General features: G+C 40.1%; 1 protein-coding gene across 2 annotated transcripts in view; it reads left to right on the forward strand.

The window, feature by feature from the left end:
* Positions 1–27,746, forward strand: part of CLIP2 (CAP-Gly domain containing linker protein 2) — a 208,411-nt gene that overhangs the window by 155,637 nt on the left and 25,028 nt on the right. Inside the window, exons 5-11 of one of the 2 annotated variants that reach the window (XM_077482366.1) lie at positions 1,224–1,437; positions 4,308–4,505; positions 9,012–9,115; positions 11,589–11,649; positions 16,961–17,065; positions 19,748–20,692; positions 25,676–25,733. In XM_077482366.1, coding sequence (XP_077338492.1) covers positions 1,224–1,437; positions 4,308–4,505; positions 9,012–9,115; positions 11,589–11,649; positions 16,961–17,065; positions 19,748–20,692; positions 25,676–25,733 — 1,685 coding nt within the window. The remainder of the gene's footprint in view (positions 1–1,223; positions 1,438–4,307; positions 4,506–9,011; positions 9,116–11,588; positions 11,650–16,960; positions 17,066–19,747; positions 20,693–25,675; positions 25,734–27,746) is intronic. The other variant, XM_077482367.1, reaches the window with a different exon arrangement.

Below are 27,746 nucleotides of genomic sequence, written 5' to 3' on the forward strand. Positions count from 1 at the left end.
CAGAGAGGAAGTGGTTTGTGGGGCTGCCAGTGACTAACACAGGTGTGTCCTTCTTGGGGGTTATTCAGACAAGATCTGCTACATGGATGGCACTCTTGTCTCTGCAGGTAGCACATGCACATTATGGCATTGGCAGCATTGCACTTTCACTGTTTCAAGGCAGGTCTGGGCAGGGACCAGGGGCAGGGCCAGTGGTGGGGCTGAAGAAGGGGCCAGGGGCAGGACCAGGGGTGGGGCTGAAGGGGGCCCCATTAGGTAGGCTGTACGGAGCCCCTTGATTTCTATCAGCGGCCCTGAAAAGCAAAGTCAGGAACAGAGCACAGTGCAGACAATGAGATGGAACAGTGTTAACACAGGGGGGTGTGGAGAGAACTATAGCAGATGCTGCCATTGGGGACAGGGGTTGGGGTGCTGTGGTTACCTAACCTTCCCATAGGGGGCAAACTCCCACCTACCCTACAAATGATGCTTACCATTCCTCCCACTAACACCATATATGGAGTACTATTCTTCCCTTTGACACCAACACTGGGGTGCTATTCTTCCCTTTGACACCAACAATGGAGTGCTATTCTTCCCTTTGACACCAACAATGGAGTGCTATTCTTCCCTTTGACACCAACAAGGGGGCACTTTTCCTCCCACTGATACCAATGATGGGGCACCATTCCTCCTACTTATACCAACAAGAGGGCATTATTCCTCCCACTAAAAGCAATGATGGGGCACTATTCTTCCCACTGATGTCAACAATGGGGCACTAATCCTTTTACTTAAACCCGTGATAGGGGAACTATTTATTTCAATGGTACTAATGGACACCCACTGATACCAACAATGGTGCACTATTCTTCCCACTAGAACCAATGATGGGGCGTTGTTTACTCTCACTGTATAGTATAAGTATAAAGTACCGGTATGTAAATAGAAGTCAATAGTGATTTAAAATACACTGCAAACAATGCAAATGCATTAAAATGCATGTAAATGTGCATGCAGAAAAGACTGCATGTATGGCGGGGGAAACAAGCCCTTATATGAGCTATTCTGTACTGCTATGATCTTTATCTCAGTGTAATGCTATATTACATACTGGTTTTGCTGCAGTCATTGACATCTGGAATTGAATAGATCAAAAAGTAACAGGGTTAATAAGTGGCCAGCAATTTTCTGTTATCCACTCAATGAATATCAGTTGATTGTATTTATTTTGTTTACTACAGGTACTTTCAGTGTCCACCGAAGTATGGCCTGTTTGCTCCTATCCACAAAGTGATCCGCATTGGTTTTCCATCTACAAGTCCTGCTAAAGCTAAGAAAAGCAAAAGGATGGCAATGGGAGTGTCTGCATTGACTCACAGTCCCAGCAGCTCCTCCATCAGCTCAGTGAGCTCAGTGGCATCCTCTGTAGGAGGCAGACCCAGCAGGAGTGGCCTGGTAGGAGCAAATTGTTAATAGAATTTGGAGGAAAGTACAAAGTTTATTCTATTAACATGCAATATATTTTTATTAGGCTTTAAAATTTGTTTTATTTCTGTTTTCCATTGGCATAATGCATAAAGTATATTCATCAGCTCTGCCAAAGTAATGTGCAACAGTGTTGGCACTTTGGCACTGCACTTGGTTTTTGGCATGTTTGAGAGTACATAAAGTATTACTAAAGGTAAAATGTTTTTTTTTTAAGTTTGTGATAAAGAGAACACCTGTCAGGTTTTTATTTCTGTATGTCCCCCCATTAGGGAGATTCACCCTCTCAATTTGTTCTGTTTATCATTAAGACTAGGTTTACCGGACGTCCCTGGTTTTTGGGGACAGTCCCTGGACCAAGTCTGTCCCCGGTTTTGTCCCTGGATTGGATTTGAACAGGGGCCCAGGAAATTTCAGACAGTCGGTGCAGAATAAAAAAAAAATCTGAATTACTCACCCCCACTCCTACTAGCTTGGGGGGGGGGGGGTTGTCCATTATCTGTGCCCCTTTCTGATGATGATATGCTGGTCAGAGCGGAGGGACTATTTCTTCAGTTTCTGGCACATGCCCATTCCGCTCCCGCTCGCATGTTCTTCTGCCTTGGCTCAAGTCCCAGCCAGTCGCCTGCCTGCCTATCTATCTCCTTGCCTTCCCCGGCAGAGTGATCTTCCTCCGCTCAGCTCTGCTCCCCACCCAGTAGTATCCGGAGCCCCATAGAGTGAGACTTGAGAGGCCGTGAGGTGGGCGGGACAGCACCAGGCAGAGAGAGGCAGCTGAGCTCAGCTGACAGTGTCCAGCTGCAGGAAAAGAGGGGATGCGGATCCGATGGGGCTTCCAGTGCCTTCAAGACTTCAACACAGGTGTGCTTTAGGGGTGTCTGTGAATAGACTACATTGCGCTTTGTCTGTCTCTCTAGCATAATGGATGGTATTATAAATCACAGGCAGCAGGCACTCTGTCATGACTCTGTCTGGCAGTGCACTGTCACAGTGTGTCACATAACATGGCTGATTTTGTTAACTTATTGGTCATAAGTGTCAGCACCCATCAGCCATGTTATGTGGCACACTGTGACAGAGCCAGCCAGAGACATGATAGAGTGCTTGCTGCTTGTGAGTTATCATAATGCTGATGATCTTAACCAGTTGCTGACGGCCGCATAGCAGATTTACTGCAACAGGGCGGTCGCGCTGTGCAGAATCATATGTATATATACACGAGATCCTGTATTTCTGGGATATCGGAGCCATTCAGCAGGTCCAGCGGATTCTATGTCCTCTGGTACACGCAATCAATCTGTACACAGGCAGAACGCTGGTCTGCCATGTAAACAAGGCAGATCACCATTCTGTCTGTAAGGAAGACAGTGATCCTGTGTTCCTGCAGAGCAGGGATAGGGATCTATGCCTTCTCTTAGTAAAAGCACCTCCCCCACAGTGAAAAAACACTTGTTAGGCACACAGATGTTAACCCTTCCCCAGCCAGTTTCATTAGTACAGTGACAGTGCATATTTTTAACATTTTGGTTTGTCAGCAAGACAGGCATAGGGGAAATTTTGCAGTGGGGACACTGTTGTGACAACCAGGGATTCACTCACTTTAGAGGGATTTCCTCTCACTTCATGTTTTGGTAATGGGAAATCTTTCCAATGGGACACAGATGGCAAAAAAAATAAAAATTACAGGGGGTTTTAATCCTCCTTACTTTCTCCAAAAAGGAAATACATTGCCTTTAGTTCTAATTATACTTTAGGAGTTTTTATGTGAAATTGTATATGTATATGAGTAACAGAACTACTATGGTTAACCTTGTCATAGCAATAAATGTGCAGATTATGGGCCAGTCCCAGTTCAACCAGACCCTGATATAGTATTATATAAAGAGCAGTGGGTTGCATAAACTGACACCTTTTTAGAACAATTTGGGTAATGCAATATCTCCCTTTCATAGTTCCCAAATTTGTAGGCCTGTTACAAAGGTGCTTTTTGCTGGATTATTTTGTTAATTTTCATGATTTTAAATCCACCAAAAGTAGTGTTAAGCCTTCTTTTAGGTGTTATGCCATGTACACACGATCGGAATTCCGGCCAGAAAAAGACCGAAGAGAGCTTTTCATCGGAAAATGCAACCGTGTGTATGCTCCATCGGAATTTAGCTATGCGAATTTCCACCAGCCAAAAATTGATAGCATGTTCTCAATTTTCCAGACGGAAAAACTTTCTATCGTAAATTCCGATCATGTGTATGCAATTCCGATACACCAAAAATCACACATGCTCAGATTCAACTACAAGATGGAAGCTATTGGCTACTGGCTATTGAACTTCCTAGTCCCGTCGTAAGTGTTGTACGTTCCCGCGTTCTAAACAATCGGAATTTGGTGTGACCATGTGTGGCCAAGACAGCTTGAGCGGAATTCCGTAGGAATTCTGTCTGGAAAACTATCAGAGCTTTTTCCGACAAGAATTCCGATCGTGTGTACGCAGCATTACAATGAGGTAGGTTGTCAAGTTTCAGAAAATAAAATAACACACAGCTTATTGATTATAAATTTAAACCAGAAATGCTAGTTTTGAGAGGACTTTATGTAGTATATGGTTATGCTGACCAATGAAGTAGCAAGTTACAAAGTACAAACCACTGAGGTTTCTGTCAGTGCTCACCTAATTGTATATTTACCTCATATTCAAGTAACAAGACATTCAGTAACCTGTAACTCATATCCTGTTTAGAGCCATGTGTTTTTATGCATGGTAAACATCTGCGTCTTGGTATAAGAATAAAAAGAAATGTATTCCCTTCGTTATTGTAACCTGAAGCTAACGGATTTGCCCATAGCTCACAGAAACATCGTCACGCTACGCACGAAAAATCTCTGGTACAACTGCACTTCAAGAGGCTCTGAAGGAAAAGCAGCAACACATTGAGCAATTATTGGCTGAAAGAGACCTGGAACGAGCAGAGGTAGCTAAAGCCACCAGTCACATCTGTGAAGTAGAGAAAGAGCTTACACATTTGAAAACCCAACATGAAAAGGTAAACCAATGACGTATGATGTATGCATTCATATATTCACTTTTATATTATATGACTAGATATTAGGGTTTTAGTAGCATCTGCTGCTGAAGCATCTTTTTCATTTCCATCTTGCACTGAAGTGAGTTACTACTTTTGGGACGGGCATACGATCACACACTAACATCATTACCTATTGAAAGCAATATTATGGTACTAATTGCAATTACTATAAAGAGCATTAATGTAATTGCTAGGATTTCTATACTGGAGCCAGCTCATAGATTGACTGCTACTTTACTGGATCATTAACTGAAACTTATTTGGATTTTGATACAGTTGCATAGATAGAAAGAAATATTATCTCATCGGTCATTATTAGCTAAATGTGACCATAAGCATGTAATAGGGTCCCCTAGTGGTGGAGAAACTTAAAGCCTTGTCCTCCTCATCATCCTCTTGCGACCTCAGGGCCACCAAGTTGTGCACTGCTACATGGCCCAAATGCATCCAACCCCACAGTCCATGGGTGGCTTATCTGGCTTACTTAATATAACTGGAGACTCGAGAGAACATTATCTCGAGTCTCACCCACTCACGTTACATAACAGCAGTGGAATCCTCCTTGCTCTGCCTCTTGCCTGTATTGCCACAGGATGAAACACCGGTCACCAACCTAAACTATATTACAGACCTTCCACGGTATGTTAACCCTTTCACGCCAGATTAGACAGAAAACTCACCCCAGCTCAGCCAATAACACAGCGGTCCTCAACCTGTGGGTCGCGACCCCTTCCAGGGTCGAATGATGATTTTCCAAGGGTTGCCAAATTTCGGGCTGCTCCTGGACTCCCAGCCTTTTTACAGCCACCTGGGAGGGCTGTCCCTGGAGCCAGTGGCCGCCCATTCAGTTCATAGCATGGCTGGGGGGCAGAGACTAGAGGCAGTTGACTGGTGAGGAATGTAAAGTGGGAGGGGATGGAAGAGAGCTTATCTCCTGATTTTGGCTTAAGTGTCACTCCTGCGAGACACCATGGAGCCGAGGGCACCGTGAGTAACACTGCCTGTGATTATAAGAGTCATCAAGTATCCACTACAGCTCTCAGATCAGCAGAAGACCTTGACCAAGAGCACCTAAGTTGGCTGATCAGAGTTTGCTCCCCCCAGCACTGCCACTGAAACACCCCCCCCCCACCAGCACTGCCACTCCACCCCCCCCCCCCACCAGCACTGCCACTCCACCCCCCCCCCCCCCCAACAAGGAACAAGAGAAGGTAAAAAAGAGAGAATACATGGAAGAGAGAGGAAAAGAGGGGAAAGAACAAAGAAAGAGTGATAGAAAGAATCAGAGAAAGAACAAGAAAGATGGCTAGAGAGAGAGAAATGGGGAGAAAATAAACAAGAAATTAGGATAGAGAGAGAGATTGAAAAGAAAGGAAGGGAAGAAAGAAAAGAAAGAAAGGAGAACAAAGAGAAAGAGAAAGAGTGGTACATTCAAAAATGTACCAGAAATGGTTTTAATACTGTACGAGTGGAAGGGACTCAGGGAGCACTAAATGTCCATGGGTTAGGGGCGCAAATTACTTGTCTTACCTTAGGTGCTGACAACCCACGCTACAAAATTAATTTTACTGTTAGGGGTCCCCACAACTTGTGAAATTTTATCAAGGGGTTACGGCACTAGTAGGTTGAGAACCACTGCAATAACAGGTCAAGTCTGGAAACTTGCTTTTCTGAATGCTTTACTTAACAGCTGTTTCATTACAAAATTCAGCTAGTGGCATAATACTTATACTTATATACTTATATAGTAATACACCTGCATAGTGGGGTCGAGTACCAGTATTCTGCAAAGCTGCCCTCACAATATATCACCCTGAGGTATATTTCACATGCCCAAGCTGGGGTCCACAATGTGAGAAATCATGTGGCTACCTTGCCACCACAAACAAGAGTCCTTCATGGCAATCTCTTCTCTTGCACCAACGTCCCTAGCAGCTCCTCTCCCACTTTTTATAACCTAGCCAGAGAGAAGAAGTCCAGCCCTGACTGACTGGAGAGTGGCAGCAACTATCATTAAAGGTACTAACCCCCTCTTACAGGCAGGTCAATTATTGCAAGTCATTCTCCAAGTTTTTGGAATAATATATGCCATTGCCACTACAATAGAGCAACCTCTTTACATAATAGTTTTTTACATAGAATGTTTTTCATTGCTCTTTGCTTACTTTAAACACAAAACACAAAATGTTAGCTTACTGTGTGTACTTTTAAAGCGGAAGTAAACCCAACCATAAAACAGTTCAATTTCCGGCACATGCCGGAAATGTAACACTCCCATTGGTTGTGCTCTCAACCAAACTGTCAAACCATCCAATGGCTGGTGTCGTAACTGATCACATGTGCAGCTTCATGGCAGTTGTAGATTAAACAGAGGCAAAGATGGCAGCTTCCTTGGCTGAAAACGATAGGGGAATTTACTTACACTTTAAAGTGTATGTAAACCTTGCCAATAAAATTATCATATCTGCTCTTGGTCTTCTAAATGTACCATTATAAATGTTTAGTTATGTCTAGTTGATAAGTGGGAAAAATACCCATTGATTTTACCCAAAATCTTGTGAGCTGATCACTTCCTCTGCTCTCGGCCTGTACAGAAGGAGAGGTTATAGAGATGAGGAGGAGGAAAAGGATAAGGAGAAATCTGTGTTCTTTGTAATGCATCAAACATGAAGTAGGCAGGACTGACAACACATGCTTTGAAATTCAGAGCCAAAAAAACACACTGTGTTGTCTTGTCAAGGTAGTAGTACTACATTACATTTCTGGCACCTCAACAGTTTTGCCTTGACATATACTTATTATTTCCTACTGCTTGGCACATCTTTGATGGAATGGGATTTGTCCCTGTAGTAATTTGTACAAGTAATAGGACTGCATTGTCAGTGTTAGTAAAAATGATGTCAACTTCATTTTAAAACTCCTACAATTTTATATATTGGAGGATGGTTATACAATATGTAGGGGTTGGTCTATGTCCCCATTTGAGTTATTTTAGTTCCAATGTAGTCATCAGGACACGAAGTGGCAAAATATCTCTCTAAAGGAACACAGATAGGAATAAAGGGTTGTTGTTTTTTTTCCAGTAGAGTTGCAGTCATCAGGACAGGAAGTGGCAGAATATTTCTCTAAAGGGACGCAGATAGCAATAAAGGGTTGTTTTTTTCAGTAGAGTTGCAGTTATCAGGACAGGAAGTGACAGAATATCTCTCTAAAGCATGGGCAGGCAATCTCGGCCCTCCAGCTGTTTTGAAACTACTTCCATGAGACATTTCAAGACCCTGGCAATCACAGGCATGACTCCTAGAGGCAGAGGTATGATGGGATTTGTAGTATCACCAGAGCTGGAGTGCCGAGGTTGCCTACCCCTGCTCTAAAGGAAGGCAGATAGGAAAAAAGGTTGTTTTTTTATTAGTAGAGTTGGGAACGGGTAGGTAGTTTAATTTAACACCCATTTGAAGTGAGCCATCAGCTACAGTAAGTAGCATTCACTTACTACATACAGCGTTTGAAAAATGCATATTGGAAACCAGTTTATTTTTTTATTTTTTTTATTTTTTATAGGCACTCATGTGTATACCAATTTTTTTGTTTGTTAATTTTCTGTACGGATGATTTAAACACAAAAGGTCCCATAATGTCTGTAAGAAGATAATAATAATTTCATGGTAACTTCTCCTGTACTTTTCGCCTATTCATAGTGGGATTTATTGCATTAAACCTTAATTAATCTAAGCACTATGAAGATAAGTTACCTTTCAAAGAACACTATATCTAATATACGTTTTTAAAGCATTTTATGGGAAGACAAGATATGTGCAGCTATGATCTTCCTAAAAAGAAACATTAACCTTAAAGTGTTTATAAAAATACTACTTATTCTCATATTTGCCAGTACTACAAATAAGCTTTTTATTAGAGAAAGGCATGCAAGCATATCACAGCGATCGTCTAATACAGATAACCACTAATACAGTTTCTGTTTTATGCAGTCATGCATGAATCCAAGAATGGAAACATTGCCTGGCTGTAGACATTGTCCATTAAAATATGCCTCAGACTTATGAAAAGATTAGTTACTCAAGGCAACACAATGGTAGAGAATGGTGGCTAAGCTCTGTAGACGATAGTAAAACTGAATCTGCTGTTAATGTCTGCAGGATATCATATTACTCCAGAAGCCCATTTACCATAAATATGGGTGACCTTTTTTTTCTGGGAACTGCCCCAGCTGTTCCCTTTAACTTATTCTAAATTCAGCAAGTTATATTACGTGTTACTAATAATTTGAAAACTGAAAGCATTTCAAATATTTCCATTTTAATGCTAATATTAAAGGTCAATATATATATTTTATATTTATTTACTATAACAAGCAATTTGAATTTGCATTTGATTGTTTTGGTATGTACAATAGAGTGGGTACAATATAGCTTTCTTTGTGCTAATAGCTTTTTTCTGTGCCAGTATATTACAGAAGCCGAAGGAAATCTACAGAGGGCTCGTTCTATGGTAGAAACAACACAGAAAGAGAAAATTGAGCTGCTTAACCAACTAGAAGAAGAAAAAAGGTAAAAACATTAGAAATATATTTGTATTAAAAATTAAAAAAAACTTTTTTTGATATTCAAAATACAGACAGATTCTGTGAGCAGATAGATTTGCATTTGACTGTGTTTGTTGGAAATTTGTGATATGCCGCGTACAGACGACTGGACTTTCTGGAAGATTAGGTCCGACGGTCTTCCCGAAGGACTTTCGGCAGTGTTCCGACTGACTTTCTGAACAAATGGACTTGGCCACACATGAATGGACTAAGTGAGTTCGAAAGTCCGTTTGTTTTGAACGTGATGACGTAAACGGGACTAAACAAGGAAGTTCAATAGCCAGTAGCCAATAGCTTCCCTTGCATCGTATTTGGTCTGTTTAGTCCGTTGTCCCGATTTTAGTCAGTCGGAATTGAGTCCGTCGGAATTAAGTCCGTCGGATAGATTTGAAACATGTTCTATTTCTAGGTCCGTTGGATTTTTTTTCGAAAAAAAAAACGATCGGACTAGCCCACACACGATCGGATTGTCCAACAGGCTTATTCCTTCAGACCTAGTCTGCTGGAAAGTCCGGTCTTGTGTATGCGGCATTATATTCCCTGTTGCCCATTAAGGGTAAAATCCATTATACACTTCAAAGCCTTTTTTTTTCTTTTCATATAGCATACAATAAATAGTAACTCTGTGTTGAATCTTTTAACGACTTTTTACAGCTTGATGAATTAAACAAAAAACAAAAATCCGCATTTTTCTAACCAATAAATAAATAGACAATAAGTGCACCATTGTGCAGGAATTTAAATGTTGTTATTCCCACCATACTTGGTTGATTCAGTCTCTTATTGACAGAAACACATACCGGTAATTACAGTCCAGTAATATGCTGTGTATACTGACAAACTAAACAGGCATGCTAAGTAGCCCTTAAACATCATACACACGATCATATAACCAGGGACCAGGTCATACGATTTTCATTTAATCGGTACAGTTTTCATCCGAAAATACAATACAAATACATTACAGCACTTCCAAAAAAATTCTCTGTTGTATGAAAATGTTCGCACTTTAGTAACCTATTCGATATGGAGACTAGAATGCAAAAAAAAAATAAAAATGGATGATCCTTCATCCTATAATCTCATTGTGTGTACTGGGCTTTAGACACAAATTTTATGTGTCTTTTCGCAAGCTTTTAATGTCATGCACATCCAAAGGGGTGCCGCAGTGACTTCTTTTATTTACCTCTGTACCAGATCTTCCCAATGTTTGAAGATTCTGGGCCCCTGATGCCAGCTGTCAGAGATGACGACGAAAATAAAGGGAAAATTTTAGTCCATACAAACAGTTAACAATACGTTAGCCTGATGAAGCACATATGTAACATGTATTTTGCCTGTAAAATAATTTGAAGAAAAATTACATACTTGTGAGATCTACAGACCAATGCAATGCTATATAGCAGCAAGCTTGAGAAGCGTAACAGCGCTTTTCAAAACAGTACTCTTGGAGACTTAGCACCTTTGCATGTCTTATGTCTGCTCTTTGGTTGACTATATTAGTGACACTTTTTCTTTTTTTTTTTTAAATATGTAAAGCTATTTTATTTAGCAAAATATATTCATTTATTCATATGTAAACGTCTCTCATCACCCATCAAAACAGAGCAGACATTCCCACTAACTAACCTTATTTTAAAGTGGAAGTCCAGTCAAAAATGAATATTTTGTTATTAACTATATGTAAAATATATTTATCTTTGACAGTATTAATTTGCTGTATAGCTACCAACCTTAGAAAGTCTAATCAAAGCCAGACAATCAGCTTCTTCCTGTTCTTCAAGGACAACCTTACTTCCTTATTTCTGAATTCTACATGGGGGCCTCTCACTTCCTAAAAATGTTGTCCTTCTCTTCTACACGCCCCCACCCCATCCCTCCTATCCTTTCAACAGACATGCCTAGACCTGTTAGGATGGGGCTTTTTATTTCTTAATTTTCTCATGAATTAGGATGTATACAGTGAGAGAACACTGGGCGGGAACCCACGATCAGCTCCTCCCATCCTGTATATGTCCACTGGCTACACAGGAACAGTGTCCCTCCCAGGAAGTGATGTCACTAGCTTTCAGGAACCACACCCACTGGCTGATTTTATTCTCAGAAGGAAGTAGAATTGAAGTCATGTGACGGCGCTTGATACTGCAAAATAAAGGTAGAAAAACTGAGAGGCATAAGGCTGAATTTAGCTCACATTAATGGTTGCAGGGGAGAAATTTAAGTGTTAGGATGGACTTCCACTTTAATTTTCAACTACCATGCGGCTACTCAGTATAAACATAGATTTTAGGTGATTACAGTGGATGACTTGAAAAATACAGGTACAAATTATTGAATCAATCTGATTTTTGTATGGTTGCTTCAAGTTCTTAAGGTAATAGTCTAAGAATTAATCATCTATCAGTATTTTAAATAATAAATCTGTTATGCTGTTATAGGAAAGTAGAAGACCTCCAGTTCAGAGTGGAAGAGGAGTCCATTACAAAAGGAGATCTTGAGGTATCCGATTCTTTATTTAGCTAGATATTTTGTACCAAGAAAAGCTTTATTACCATAGCTTTCCACACAACCCGTAGACTTGATTTTACTTTCTGTACTGTACATAAACTGATTAAAGCACTTGACTGGTTGCTCTAAGGAACATCACTATTTTCCCGAGTGCCGGGGTAGGAAAGTGTGACCAAGTTCCAGCAGACATATTAAAGAAAAAGTGACTAGTAATGGTGGAAGGTGTAATAACCCAGTCTGGGCAGTTATAACATATCTAATGGGCATGCCAAGGATATCTTGGTTCTCAGTGGAAAGCAGGCACAAAAAGAAAAGCATCTGTGATGCCATTAGTTTTATATCATTTATGGGGGGAAAAATGTGGCTGCTGTGGGAAATACAGTCGTTTTCCCAATCATGGAGCCCGTCCACATTTTTTACAAGGTACTATTGTCAATACAGTATGACAGGTATTGCTGCATATCAAAGGTATTCTCTTTAAAATAGATTCCAGCAGATACTTTATTATAAACGTTAAACTTCTTGCTTACTTGCACTACTAGATTTTTTGAACGTTAAAAGAATGCTAACAGCAAGGATCAAGATAGCCGTGAAGGGCCACATGTTTTACTGAAAGCATCAGGTTTTGAGAAATCTGTCCTAAACTGCCAGAGCACTGGGACCTGTTCTACCTGACTTGGTCACCATGTTGACATGGCAAAGACAGTACAACAGGGGTGCCCAACCAGTGGCCCGCGGAGCCCTCTGATGTGGCCCGCGACTTCTTGCCCTGGGATGATAGGTTGGCAAGCCCAGATTGCAGGTTGCCGACCTGCCATCCCAGAGCATCGGTGTTGTGAATGAAGCCGACAGTAGAGGAAGCAAGTACCTGCAGAGCAGAGCAGCATAAGCCAAGCTTCCTGTATAGCGCCGGCTCATGTCATAGGCGGAGTGATGCCAAATGCGCTCTGCCTGGGACAGCAGCAACTGAATGGAACTCACTAAAATCACAGTGTATGTAAGGGCATATCTGTTCTGCAGTGGTTACTGGGCTGCTTTCAAACTGATCCGCAGGTGCACCTGCGGGTTACTATCACTGAGCCATAGACTTCTGGTTTTACCTGCGGGTTGGGGCGCTTTCAGAAAGTGCACCAAACCCGCAGGATATAATAGAATTGTATGGCAAAGTGCAGCTAACCCACAGGAAAACCACAGGTGAACTGTGCTGTACCTGCGGCATGGGTAGACCACAAACCATCAGTGTAAAAGCTGCCTTAGGCCCCTTTTACATGATTGGTCCAACCCAATTGGACACTCTATTCACATCTATGGTGCGGCAGATGAAAACAGACTTGTGTCCTCCTACCTCAGATCCGATCTGCTAAAAAAAAGAAGTGGATCCATCCCCTTCCATCTGATCACATCAGAGGGCCCATATAATAGAGTGGGCTGTGTCTGTGTCCGCTCTGCATACGCAGAGTGGACACAGAACTGTCATCCGCACACTCCGCTCATTGTGGCCCGTGACTGGTTACTAAGTCGCTTAAGTGGCCCTCGCTCTTCAAAAGGTAAGGCACCCCTGCAGTACAAGGTTCATCCCCATAGAGCAGTGAATGATTGGAGTTTGGTTTTAAAGCAAGATCTTTATGTGTGATAATGAATACTTCTGGCACCTGTTATTTTTGTCTGGATTACCCAGACGTTATCAAAAGCAATTCTCCAGTTCATTGTATCACTAGTGACAACTGGACTGTGTAAGGCCACTTTTAAAATACAACTAAATTCTGCTATTTGACAGTCTATATTGGTCCCAAATCCAGGTATGTGATGCTCAAGCCTTATACAGTAAACAGAAAATGTCCTTTCCTGAATGAGCCAAATCCTCTTCATTTATGACTCATATTCTCCCCCTACCAGGCACTGTAGATCACAGTGGGAGGCAGTGCTGTCTATTTAGGATTGGACGAGCCAGGCGATGATTGATAAGTTACAGGGTTGTGAATCAGCAGGGACAATGCTGATAGCCACTTCCCTTGCAACATCTTTTCATACCACTGCAGTGCAAGCAGGCTCATCCTACATGAGAGTGACAACTCTCATCTGTATTCAGGAGCAGTGCAGCATTGTTGCCACATCTTCACAGGAAGTGCCAAAAGGTGAACTTCTCTGACAGACTCAACAGACCTTTGTGGGACTTTGGAAGGGACTAAGTACACTACAACTTCTAAACTTGAGTTTAGGAGCTTTTTTTTTTTTTTTTTTTTTTTTTTTTGCCAAAGCTCCTAAACTCAACTCCGTAAAAGCCTATGTGTCCATGTACACATAGGCTTTTACAAGAGTTTAGAAGCAGCTGCAGTTAAGAAAGGTTCAACCTCCCTCTCTTGAATGCGGAAGAATTGTGTTCAGGATAGAAACATTTTGACTGCCGGTTGCTAAATCGTGGTAAAGTCGCATCGCTATTTTGCCGCATTTTGCATTTTACCGGGACCGGTGGTCAACATAGTCTGTGTGTACATGAGCCCTAAAGGTGGCTATACACAGCAGGCAACTGAACGGAAAAAAAACACATTCTTCCATCCACACATATGGGGTGGATGGAAGAATCCCCACGCTCGGATATTATATTCTGACAGTGGCTCCTGCTTCTGTCAGCATAAACTAATCACCCACTGATCAAGAGGAATTTCTCAAACTTCACTTTTTGACAGAAGCCAATTAAACTAGTGACTTCTTTTGAGACGGGACTACCAGACACACCGAACAAGATTCGATCAATGCATAGCCAGTTTAAGGGAAAACTGTAAGTGCTAGCTGTTGTACAACTTTACATTTATACTCATGGAAAATATTGCACTGTATAGACAGTTACTTTACTATGCAAATTTAAATTGTGCTTCATATTAAAACACACGGGTATTTTTGTCTGATCTTGAAGAAAGACAATAATATGTTCACTCTGTGACTGTTTCCTGTGCAGACTTTTTATTAAAGAAAAAGAAAAAGATTGCACGGGGACTGTTATCAGAGTTATTCTCAGGAAGCTTTGTTATCAGAGCATTAGTAGAACTTATAAATATCGTGTCCCAGCCAAGCCGCACAGGCACACTGGCTCTCTGTCACAATGTCCCTATTCTTTTGCAGTTCATCCTCCCAGATGGCCCCTTCCATTGACATTCACTCAAATAGAAACACATTGTGGAATGACATTCAAGTGCCTTTGTGGGGAAAACTTCCGGGCTCTGCAATCATACTGTATATCCAAACGAAGAAGAAAGATAATGTGTTCAGTCGCCTTTTTTGCTGAACTGATTCAGAAAACCTTTATTAGAAATATGACATTTGGTCTAAATCTAGAAAAGTTTTATCTTTATTATTCTCAAAAAATGCTCCTATGGCCGCTTCTGCAGGGCTGTAAACTAATACTAATCATTGATTAAAAGGCACTCCGAGTTTGCTATTCTTGTGTTTTGGCAGCATGACTCAACTCCAGTGGTGTATTTAGGTTTTGTGCTGCCCTAGGCTTGACTAAATGCATGCACCCCCTAATTTAAATATGACCCACCTGAATTATGAATTATCCGAAAAATAACGAATGCCGCATTTAAACAAATGGAATGTAAAAAATTCATAATAATAAGTGATAATAATAATTACAACAATTTATTATTATTATTTATTAGGGCTGCGGAAATAACATTTTTTTGGTCGATCAAAATTCTTTTGATAGGTACTCACTTCTCCGCCGTCTTTTGGGTCTTCAGACACCAAATTTCTGTCTGCTGTATTCTCACTATTGGCCATTAGAGGGCTCCTCTGCACCTCAATGAGCTTTTCTCAGCAGTGGTTTGCCATGATCTGCACTTCCTGGGTTGTAGCAGTAGGGGGAGTAGGAGTGCTCCTCCGGTGCTCCCCAGACTACACAATGAGGGTCTGCAGTGTCCGCGGTTCGGGCTGATCCAGGGCTCGGCGGTGTCTGCAGGCTGGAGGGAAGAAAGTTCTATCCGCAGCCCGATGTGTGAGTTTGCCGGAAATGAAGCTTCAGCCATGCTGGAGGGAGTACCACACCACTCTCCTATGAGCTCTGATCGCTGCCACTAGGTAGGTGACACCCCATATTCTACATTATTATTCCTACAAGGGGCTGGAGGACTACAAGTTCCAGCATGGAGGAGGAGGACTACAACTCCCAGGATGGAGGAGGAGGGGGACTACAAGTCCCCGGATGGAGGAGGAGGGGGACTACAACTCCCAGAATGGAGGAGGAGGGAGAACTACAACTCCCAGGATGGAGGAGGGCTGGACTGCAACTCCCAGGATGAAGGAGGGGGGACTACAACTCCCAGGATGAAGGAGGGGGACTACAACTCCCAGGGTGTAGGAGGGGGGACTACAACTCCCAAGATGGAGGAAGAGGGGGACTACACCTCCCAGGATGGAGGAGGGGGACTACAACTCCCGGGATGTGTGTGCGTTATAATTAATCAAAATTAGTCGATTAATCGATTAAAAAAAAAAATTGATTAATCGAACACGAAAATTTTAATCAGTAATAGCCCTATTATTTATTATTATTAATTTGTTACGTTCTATTCGATTAGATGCGACATTTGTTATTTCGAATAATTCGGAGCTTCGGATACATTTGTATTCGCTATGTTCACTAACAGCCAAATTTGAAAGAAAATTCCAATCCCTATAATTTAATAGTTATTATTAGCTAGTTAGTTATTATTTTGGATTTTCTTATTTTTGGATTTTTGTACTTTTTCTGATTTTTGAATTTCCGAATTTGAATTTTCTGATTTTTGGATTTCAGAATTTCCGATTTTTCAGATTTGAAATTTTTGAATTTCTTAAAAATAACGAATTTCGATAATAACGAATGACCTGAAAAAAACAAAAATTAACAAATTTTTTTTCAGTATACATGTCTACAAGAAATTCTTTTTTACTTAGACAGTACTTAGATGCTCAGGTTTATTTGATTCAAATAAGAGCATATAAAATCAAATAGTTTTTTCACCCAGTTTCAGTTGTCTTCTACTTCCAAACATGCATAAATGCTCTCTTGACCTGCTGTAGTTAAATTAAGCCTTCTTCTACTTACCATTTTGCTACTGGCCGTCTCAACTTTGTTGTGTACGTTTTTCTGGCATTCGGGCAACCAGTCACTAAATTGGAGCAAACTTGTTCCCCCTATGTAAACATTTCTCTTTCAGCAACCATTTCAGCCTGAAGACAATATTTTTCTGATATAAATGTTGGATAATATTGCAACCTTTTTTCTCCTGCTGTCTCTCTTTTTCCTATCCCCTGGGTGCAGACACAGACGCAGTTGGAGCATGCCCGAATTCGGGAGCTCGAGCAGAACCTGCTGTTTGAGAAGGCAAAAACTGCAAAGCTTCTCAAAGAATTTGAGGACCAGAGGGTATAGTAAAATGAAATCAGTGACCCCTACCTAAACTGCAGTGTGCTTTCCAGCTTCATTTACACCTCCGGCCCTGACCTTTTTGCTTTTAGTCATTTCTGCCCATTATGGCTTTAACAGTTTTATTTTTGCATCCACGTTTCTGTGCACACCCAAATAAATTATTATTTGCCAACAGTTTTTTTTTTTCAGACTTAAAGCAGTAGAACTTTAAATGCACAAGCCAAACCTGTGTGGATTTTATGAAAATGTTCTCTTTACACAAAAAAACAAAGCCTGTTAAAGAATTATGATGCAAGTTTTCTCAGGCAAATGAACATACATTAAGAATGTGTTATGATATACAGTACATAACATGTACATAATATGAAGAGATAATGGTATACAGTGCTACTGCTTTAAGTATGCTACTCAGCACATGGAATCATTGGCTTTCAGTTAAACACATGAGCATTTTTATAGCAAACATCATTGTCTCATTTACTTATTTATAGTGACTCACAAGTAAAAGTTATAAACATTCATTAAAAATGATTCAGTTACCTCACCATTGCTATGCGACCAGATGGACTTTTTGAAATGTTTTCATGTAACCTAATATATACTAGCATTACATTCTGTAAGTCAACTAAACTCAGTGACTTTGCTGTGCTTATTAAATTAAAAAATGACATGAAATGTATGTATAGTAGGCTTACAGTAGATATGGCTAGATTTAATTAATCACAAGGTTAACATGCGTTGAAGGTAAGACGCAAGAGGGGCTCATATGGCATAGTTAAGTGCAATAGATCTTGTTTGTCCATAACTTTCTAACATGAACAGAAAAAAATTACCCTCACTGCAGATAATTATCTCCAATAATTTTATGGTTCTCCATATGGCCATCACATTATTGTTTTTTTTTGTTCGCAGTAAAGGCTAAATGTATGCATCAGAGCAACATATGCAGATCTATATGGCCAAATGTTTCAAAAGTTTGGAACACTGAAGCTGGCCATTCATTTTTAAAACTGACCACCCAAGTTAAAAAAATATATATTAGTTTTAGAAAATTTACCCCAGGTTTTTGGCATTTCAAATGTAAGAGTTTGACTTGCTGGGAAGAAGCTGAAAATTGATTGTGCCACACTTTAATTTTCTCTAAAATAGCATTTAGAAGCAGTTTGAACTACTAACATCAGAGGCGTATGGCAAAAAAATCGAAATCTAAACCTACTAGGACACTTTAAATGATATGCACCACATGTTTATAGCAGCCTGACTTGGGCTGGGCTCCCTGACAAGACTTTACAACAGGACCAACAAAGGCCTATGCATATAGGCTTCAGGTTTTTATTTAAGGCATTAGACATTTTATAGACGACATACTCTCAGCTGTGAAAGCACAAATGATCATCTGAAAAGCCAGAAACAACTACATTTTATATGGTAATCCATTAAAGTTGTTATGTTCAGGTTAAATACAGTCTCTCTTTCTAACCTATTTTAATTTTAACTGCGGAAACAGGCCATTTCCACGTGGTCAAAATGCTTATAGGCAAATTACAGTCGTTATGACTAATGCCATGTGCTCACTTTATGTGAAAGCTTCAAAATAATTATCTATCTATAATCAATTTTTTTTTTTTAATGTCATTATCTCTATTTATAGTTAAAGTAAATGCTAAAACCTCTGATGGGTTAGGTAGTTATTGTATCATTAAAAATTTAGTTTTTGTGGTCACAAAGTGGCATTCTCTTGTAGTTTTAATAGATATGCTACTGTAAAACACAGCTTGCTTTAAGCTTTAAGCTTGCTTTAAGCTTGCTTTAAGCTTACAAAATGCTTTAAATTACTTCTGAACCAAAATAGTTTTCTTTAACCTTAATGTCAAAATCTTAAAGATTAAGTTGTACTTTTGTACATTACATCAATAAATTGATCTATTGGATGGACATTTGAATGACATGGGACATGGAATACTCTAGAATAGAAATATGTAAACTTTAAGGGTCAGTCCACTTAAAACTGGCATTTCAATTATGCACACTCATGGACTTGGTAATGCACCTCCAGGCATTTGCTATAAACCAGGAAGAGTATGAGACCACCTCATTATGGCAGCAGGGTGTAGCTCAGAAGTCAGGTGCAGCAACCTTTCAACTAGGTTCCCCAAGACGAATAAAAAGCTGTTGGTCTGTTCAGCTTGGTGACATGATCTAACCAAAACAATATGTCAGGGTTTGGTTACTTTCATTTACATAATATCAGAGATTGTTAATCCAAGCATCAAACTCTGTAAAGATGAAAAGAAGCACACTTAGATGGCAAATTAACACCTTGAGTTATGTCTTGTCCAGCACACGATCAACATTACATAAGAGCAATGCCCGTTGGTTGTTGACAATTTACTGATACTAACAGAGAGCATCTAACACACAATCATATGTCATTCCCAATTAGTTTTTATACCATGGCATATAAGAAGATCTCTTAAAAGTTTTTTTGCTGAAAGTTAGCCTGTACTGAGTAATGGAGAAATACAGAATAAAATATGTCAATGTTGCATGATTAAAGCATTATGCCTTGGTGTAAAATAATTCACTAAAATAGATAACAATGCTATCATTATTTAACTGTCGGATTACTTGTTGCACTGATATTGTAACATTCATATGTGCTTTCTATCCTTTATACAGCTAACAACAGTAGCAGAGCAAACCAGAATTCAACAGCTGGAAGAGGAACTGAACCTTCGTCGCAATGAGATTGAAGACCTCCAAAACTGTTTAATGAACTCTAGTCAGTCAGAGACACCTGAACATAATATTGGACTGCAAACTGAGGCTTTACGGCTACGGGATCAGCTCCTGTCTGCTAGTAAAGAACACCATAAAGAGAGTAGCCAACAGAGAGACAAGTATGAGAAGAACATGAAAAGATATCAACAAGAGATTGAGAAATTTAAGGCCTCAAATGAGAAATATGTCCAGGAAATTGGGGAGCTGAAAAAAAAACTGGAACAAGCCACAAAGGAAAACATAGGCATGATGGACGGTTGGAAATCTAAATTGGACAGCTTAGTTTCTGATCATCAGAAATCATTGCAGGACCTAAAAGGTTCTCTGGTTACCAGCCCAGACTCACAACACAAAGAAATAGTGGAGCTTAAAGCCAGCCATGAAAGCCTTAAAATGGAGCATCAACTGGAACTTGAAAACCTGAAGGCTAAAAATGAGATAGAAATTGCAGTTCATGTCAAGGAAAGGGAGACCCTGAAAATCAAACTCCAAGAGGTTAAAGATGAAATAGAGGAAGTAAATAACAACTGGAGATCACAATTAGAATCAAAAACCAATCAGCACCTCAAAGAGCTCCAAGACATTAAAGACAAATACCGAGAGGCAGAACAGAGAGTATGTGGGCTAGAGAAGCTTCATGCTGAGTACAGTGATCAGACACAAGCCATAGCTTACCTTAAGGAGCAGATCGCTGCTGCCGAAAAGAAAATGCAGGACTATGACATGCTTCAGAAAGCAGACACAAGACACAAGCAAGAGATTCAACGACTACAGGAAAAAATACTTGTTCTAGAAAACAAACTACAGTCAATGGAGGCTATTCATTCTTCACAAAATGCTAATGTAGGATATATTTGTTACTTTTATTACTTCTGGATATGTTTGACAATTTGACAATTTTTGTAGACAGTTACCATTGTAAACAACTAAAGACATGCATGACACAAAAATTCTTTTTTTTACAGTTTCAAAAATGTGCCTAGTAAGGGGAAAATTATTTTTACAAATAATAATTACAGTAGTCTTTTAGAGAAGTTTTGTAGTGTGTGTATAGGCGGGATTTTTGAGGGATGACTTACATCAATATTAATAAAATACAAATCATTTTATTAGCAAAATTTTAAAAAGTATTCACAATTTATAAAAGCATAATGCAGGCCAGTCATATAGAAAACTTTTTCTCCCACTTTCCAGTAGATATAAATACATTTGTAGTAAAAACAAATCTTAGTGACAAATTATCTTTCTTTATCTATACAAATGAAATGCCCTTGTCAAAAGTTGAATGCATTTCTGGGATAAAATCCACTTCTTCAGGAGCTGACGGGAACAGCAAATCTACACAAAACACAAATTATCAATAAGTAGACATCACATCCATTATCTAATAAGATGAAAATGTGTACAATCTTTTATCACATAGTCAAAAAATCATCACTGTGATTACCTGGAGCCCTCCAGAGGGAGGTATGATGACAAAATTCCAACCAGCAGGCCCAGCAAACAGAACCCAAAACGGGGGGCCAGTGACTAGCCCTTGAGTGGCAGACCACATCGGGAGCATCCATATTGGCTAATATTAGTATGTTGAACTTCAGCACATATCAGTGTCACTCATATCTATAAAATATACACCATAACCAGTACAAATATCAGGCTTCTACATCTCCAGGTGGAAATATGGCTAAATGTCTATATATATCTATATGCACACTAAAAAACTTTTTGTGTAAGGTTCTATTATGTCAAGGGCATGGCACATTATAGCCAGCTTTTTGGATCCTTATAAATAATCTTGAAAAATCAAACAAAATGAAAATACAACTATTGGACAACAGTACCGTAATATATTCAAAGAGCCTTATATTTCATAATAAAAGCAATCATATACATTCAGAATCTATTTACATCTCTCTGTGTGCATTGACATGCATTGTCTTAAGGTATCCAATTCACTTTAAATAGGTAGTTAACCACTTGAACTCTGGAAGATTCACCTCCTTTTATAACCAGACGATTTTTGTGATGTGGCACAGCCTTAGTTTAACCACTTCCATACTTGGCCTATTCTGGCACTCCTCTCCTACATGTAAAAATCATCAATTACCCACAAACATTATATATGGGGGTTTCTTTCGCAGACACCCTAGGAAATAAAATGGCGGTCAAATTCGTTTTTTTGGGAAAAAAGAACAGTTTCATGAATTAAAAAATAACAAAACAGTTAGCCCAATTTTTTTGTATAAAGTGAAAGATGATGTTACGCCGAGTAAATTGATACCCAACATGTTTCGCTTTAATACATTGATGGGATGGTGCCATACTTTTGTACTTAAAAATCTCCATAGGCGATGATTTAACATTTTTTACAGGTTACCAGTTTAGAGTTACAGAGAAGCTCTAGTGCTAGAATTGTTGCTCTCGCTCTAACACACGTGGAAATACCTCATGTGTGGTTTGAAAGGTGTTTACATATGTGGGCGGGACTTACGTGTGTGTTTGCTTCTGTGCACGAGCACACGGGGACAGGGCACTTTACATTTTTTATTTCTATTATTTATTTTACTTTATTTTATTTTTTTACACTTTATTATTTTTTTTAAATGTAATCATTTTTATTCCTATTACAAGGAATGTAAGCATCCCTTGTAATAGAAATAGTGCGTGACAGGTTCTCTTTATGGAGAGATATGGGATCTAAGACCCCACATCTCTCCTTCAGGCTGGAAAGCATGAGATCAAAAAAAAAAGAATGATCCCATGCTTTCCAGCCGTGATCGTGGCTTTGTTTACAACCGCTGCCCGGACCTGACATCAAAACATGGCGCCCGGGCCTCCGACAGTCATAGAGATGACTGGTGATGATTTGGTCACCGGAAATCCCTATGATCGTCATCCGGCGGCAGTGGATTCTTTCTCCTGGTCCACAATGGCACGGGAGAGCCCGGAGAAGCACCAGAGGGCGGTGGGAGGGAGGGATGTCCCCTCCCGTTGCCTGTAAGAATAATCAAGCAGCAGAACAAATGATCATTCTTACGGTGCACAGAATTTTCGGGTCTAAAAGATGACACCTGAATGATGCCTGTAGCTGCAGGCATCATTTAGATATCCCCACTGAAAGTCAAAGACGTCATATGACGCCCTTGGGCTGGAAGTGGTTAACTGACAATTGCGCAATTGTGCGAAACAGTTTTTTATTTTTTGCGCTATAAACAAAAAAAAGACAATTTGGAAAAAAAAACAATATTTTTACTTTCTGCTATACAACATATCCAATAAAAAAATGTAAAAAATCGAATTTCTTCATCAATTTACCCCAATATGTATTCTGCTACATTTTTTTGGGGGAAAAAAAAAGTGTATATTGATTGGTTTGCACAACAGTTAAAGGTCTACAGACTATGGGATATTTTTATTTATTTTTTTACTAGTAATGGCGGCAATCAGCGACTGCCATATTGTGGTGGACAAATCGGACAGGGCAGGGAAGAGGTTAACATCGGGGGTGCTCAAAGGGTGCCTAGGTTGTGCTTACTCGTTGTGGGGGAGGTGCTTTGACTGGGGAGGGCAAAGAGCTGTGTCCCTGCTTTGCAGAAACACAGGATCAATACCTTCCTTTCTGACAGAACTACAATCTGCCTTGTTTAAATAGAAAAGTATCTGCACTGTTTTTGCAACACAGAACAACACAATGCACAGCGCAATTATATCTTTGTGTTGAGGTGGGCAATAGCACAAATGTGTATTTTTTACGGCATATTGTATATGTGCATTGTGTTTGCATTTAAAATGAAAGCCAAATTACATATGAGTTACCAAGTGTTGCGATAATGCACATTAAAATGTGCTATAAATTAGCTTCAGCAACAGGTGTGAATGGGCTCTAAGAAGGAGAATCGGTTTGGTGGGTATTGCCAACAAATATAGTTCTTTCAAGCAATTAAAGAAAAAAAAACTGTCTATAATTTTTAATACATTATAGCAAATACTGCACAGCTCATTTAAACCTTGCTAGAAATAACTGGCTAATGCTGTGGTTAAACTGGCATTTTTGGGCTTTGAAAATGTTCAATGACTGCTGCAAAAATATTTTAGGAATGCCTGAAAATATGTGCATAATCTATCATGTGAAGTAGTTCTTAGGGAAAGAATTTTTAGTTGGGAGAGTTTGCAGCTTCTGTTTTAACAAGAATAAACTGATACTGGACCATTTGACATCTGACAAAAAGATCTGTTTATGTACAGCTGAGCTAATAAAATGAATACAAAATACTAGGTACCCAGGGTATATATTATCCTGTTGCCTACTGTGACCCATCAGATGTTATAGTTCAGATAAAGCAAACAATATCATTGGTTTTGGTGATAGTCCTACTTTTGCTCCATATTTGCTTACTTTTATTGACTTATAGAAGGGGTATTCAATTAAAATTCATGGAGGATCGGTGTTCTGACAAAAAGTGTCCACCTATCGAATAGTGTCCAGCCCGTACTGCGCAGTACGGAGGAGAAGGAGACTCCAAAAGTCTCCGAAGAAGAACGCCACCTGCGCACTGAGTCCAGGTTGAAGCCCCACCATCCAAGTGGACATACGGTTGCTCATAGTAACAGGGCCCCTCGTTCGGTTATTTTTTATTCTAACTCTATGTCCACTTGGATGGTGGGGCTTGAACCTGGACTCACTACGCAGGCGCTGTTTATCTTCAGAGATGTTCGGCTTCTCCTTGTCCTCCGTACAGCGCAAGCGCAGTACAGGGTGGACACTATGTGATGGGGACACTATTTGATACATCACCGGTTCGTAATGTTTTCTTCCAGCAAAGGTCTGAATATCATGTTTGTGTTATGACTTAGATAGGATATAGGTAGTAATTGGGGGTTATTTACTAAAACTGGAGAGTGCAAAATCTGGTGCAGCTCTGCATAGAAACCAATCAGCTTCCAGGTTTTATTGCCAAAGCTTAATTGAAAAAGCTAAGTTAGAAGCTGATTGGCTACCATGCACCGCTGCACCAGATTCTGAGTGCACCAGTATTGTGCATTCTATAGCATTTCAATAATATTTATATTTGATCAGGTGTCCCCATCAGTGCCCTCTTACATCAGGTGATCCCATCAATGTGTTCCTTTACATTGGGTGTTCCCATCAGTGTACCCCCTTACATTAAGTGTCCCCATCTGAGGGCCCCAGTACCTTTTTCTGCCAGACAAGCAAAGTGTGAGAGCCAGGAAGTGGAGCAGGCTACAGGTCTGGACAGAGAAAGTTCCACTTCTGCCTTCCAGTGATGATGGGGGAGGCCCTCATTTGAAGTCATTGTTGTTAGGTGGTCCTAACAACAAATCACTTTAGAGGAGGGGGGACCTGAGCTGGGGACTGGCTGGCTGACGGTCCAAATAAAACTGTCACGCTGTCCAGGTCTCGACTGTTGACCACCATTTAGTGAAACCAGATTTATAGTATTATTTAGGTGCAAATGATTTAGCAGCATATTGTATTATTAATCCAGATGATGACGGGATCAGCCAAAACACATACTATTTTAGCTGTAGCAAGAACTGCTGAATCTTCAAGCACTCTTATTGGGGGCAAATTCCTTCTATTGTTAAAAAGTGTTTTGTTACTCTCTCTTGTTTCCATCACTCAGATCTAGGATTTTGTGAAAATACGCAAATAGTATTTGCTGAGTGAACCCATTTTGTACTCGGTAGCTTCAGGTATTAATGAAACAAAAGCCGACGATATCATGAATCATTAAAGCAATCAGGAAGATGTTACGCAGCTATTCTGACTTTATAATTCATTCTCTTGTATATTTTCTCTTGCAGATGATTGAAACAAATGAAATGTCTGAGGAAAAAATAAAAATGAAAAAGACAATGGAAGGTATAGTCTTCAATATCAGTGTTTATCTGAATATAAATATAAAATTCTATTGTTGAATGACTTTGCAGTACTGGAGGACTGTACTCTTTCCTTGTTTTCACAAAACAGTCCTTGAGTATTATTCAAAGCTGAATTCCAGGCAGATTTAAATATATGCCATGTAACCCAGCTGTGCATTAATTCTGAATCATTTGTTGTATCTTAAAAATTAGGATATTGTAACTACTTCACTATGAATCAGCCTCCTGTAATCTTCTGAGCAGGACACAGGCTGGGTTAGGAAAGGAGCACCACTATGGAAGGAGGAAAGCGAGGTTAATAACTAGCTATGTTGTCTGGCAAGGGAGGATAGGATCATAAGGCTGGCTATACAGAATTATTGATGCTTTGGAGGTAAAAGCCAGGGCTTCTGATAGAAATCACTGGGCCCCGTATAGCTTACACGACAGGGCCTCCCTCCTCTGAAAATATCAAATGATATTTTTGCTAAAATGCAACAGCAGTGATGCTATGCTTTGCAGCCAGAGAAGAAATGATACTGCCGTCGAACAAGTGAATAGTGGCGCGGAAACAATATCTGCACCCCCACAGTGAGCAATTGGTACTGATCGCTCTCTGTGTTCATTCAGGGTGGTGTGTTCATTCACGATGGTGAGCCCCCACCCCCGCCCCTCATCCTGAAATAACCCTCCTGTGTGCCCTCAGCAGCTGCCAGCTGGAGAGAAATGGAACTGGTAGCACTGCGAGGAAAGGGTCACGCAGGGGCCCTAGACAGCAGAGAGCACAGATACTAGTACCGATCCCCCTACTGCACAGATGGAGGGTGAAAAGAGAAGATGAAGCTGGCAGCACTGCACAAGAGTCACAAGTGTCAGCAATAAGATAGTTCTGCCAACCCTTCTGCTCAGCAAGTGCCCAGGCCCCCCTTTTGAACAGATGAGGCCTGGGCCCAGTACAGGAGGGTTGGCTGTACTGTCTTATCAGCACCCCAGGTAAAAGCCATTTCAGCTGCGTGCTTAGTAGCTTTTCTGACTCTCCCAGCTTAAAGTTTATGACCTGACAAACTTTTTTTTTTTTTACTTTTAAATAGAGTATGTAAGAGTTTGAGTCTTTACCAAATCTTACTGCTATACTAGGCTCCATTATAGAGATTTCCCCTTACTCACAGTAAGTTTGAAAAGAGAAAAGAGAAAATTCCCAACAGCAACACAGACAGAATAAAAGTGGGGCTTATAGTAGGCAAAAGTTTTGTATTGCTGTTTGTGTCCCTGCTGCAGATTTTACCCCACTTCCTGCTTAGTGAAAACTCCCTAACAAAGCCCAGCTAGTAGGAAAAAACTGACAGAGGTTTCTCCTTCTCAAAGAATGATAGATGATGTGTGTGTGTGTGTGTGTGTGTGTGTGTGTGTGTGTGTGTGTGTGTGTGTGTGTGTGTGTGTGTGTGTGTGTGTGTGTGTGTGTGTGTGTGTGTGTGTGGTTGAGGCTCTTTTTGAGTACATTTGTAAAAGCAAAGGCAGAGAAGAGGGTATACCGGTAATCTTTTGTCTGCTGGTGCAGTATCCAGTATATTCTGGACATTAGCATATTATGATCAGCCAAACCCATTTATTTTGAATAAACCAAAAAACATCACAAGAACACAATGTCGGTATCACAGTACATCCAAAAATGTACCAGCAGACACACGTAATAAAATTCAGAAACACTGGTCTAGAACTCCAAAAACTCCCTCCTCCCCTTGGCACAGCTGTGATAGCGTGACGGCTCAGCTTTTTAGCAGATCTTGTTATTACCACGCTGTGCAATCTTTGTATAGTATTAGAGTACAATCCACTAACACACAAATCTGTGGATTTGGTGTATAAACTATGACAGATACAAAATTTGAGCCAAGCGTTAAAGCAAATGAAAATACCAATCCACATATGATGCATTTTTTATGCATAATATTTTTATTTTATTTGAATGATCCACTAAAAGCCATGTAAAATATTTTTCCAAAATTTCTCAAGA

The sequence above is a fragment of the Lithobates pipiens genome, unplaced genomic scaffold (genome assembly GCF_037356315.1).
Source record: "Lithobates pipiens isolate NorthernLeopardFrog02 unplaced genomic scaffold, aLitPip1_a1.2 Scaffold_16, whole genome shotgun sequence".
NCBI lineage: Eukaryota > Metazoa > Chordata > Amphibia > Anura > Ranidae > Lithobates > Lithobates pipiens.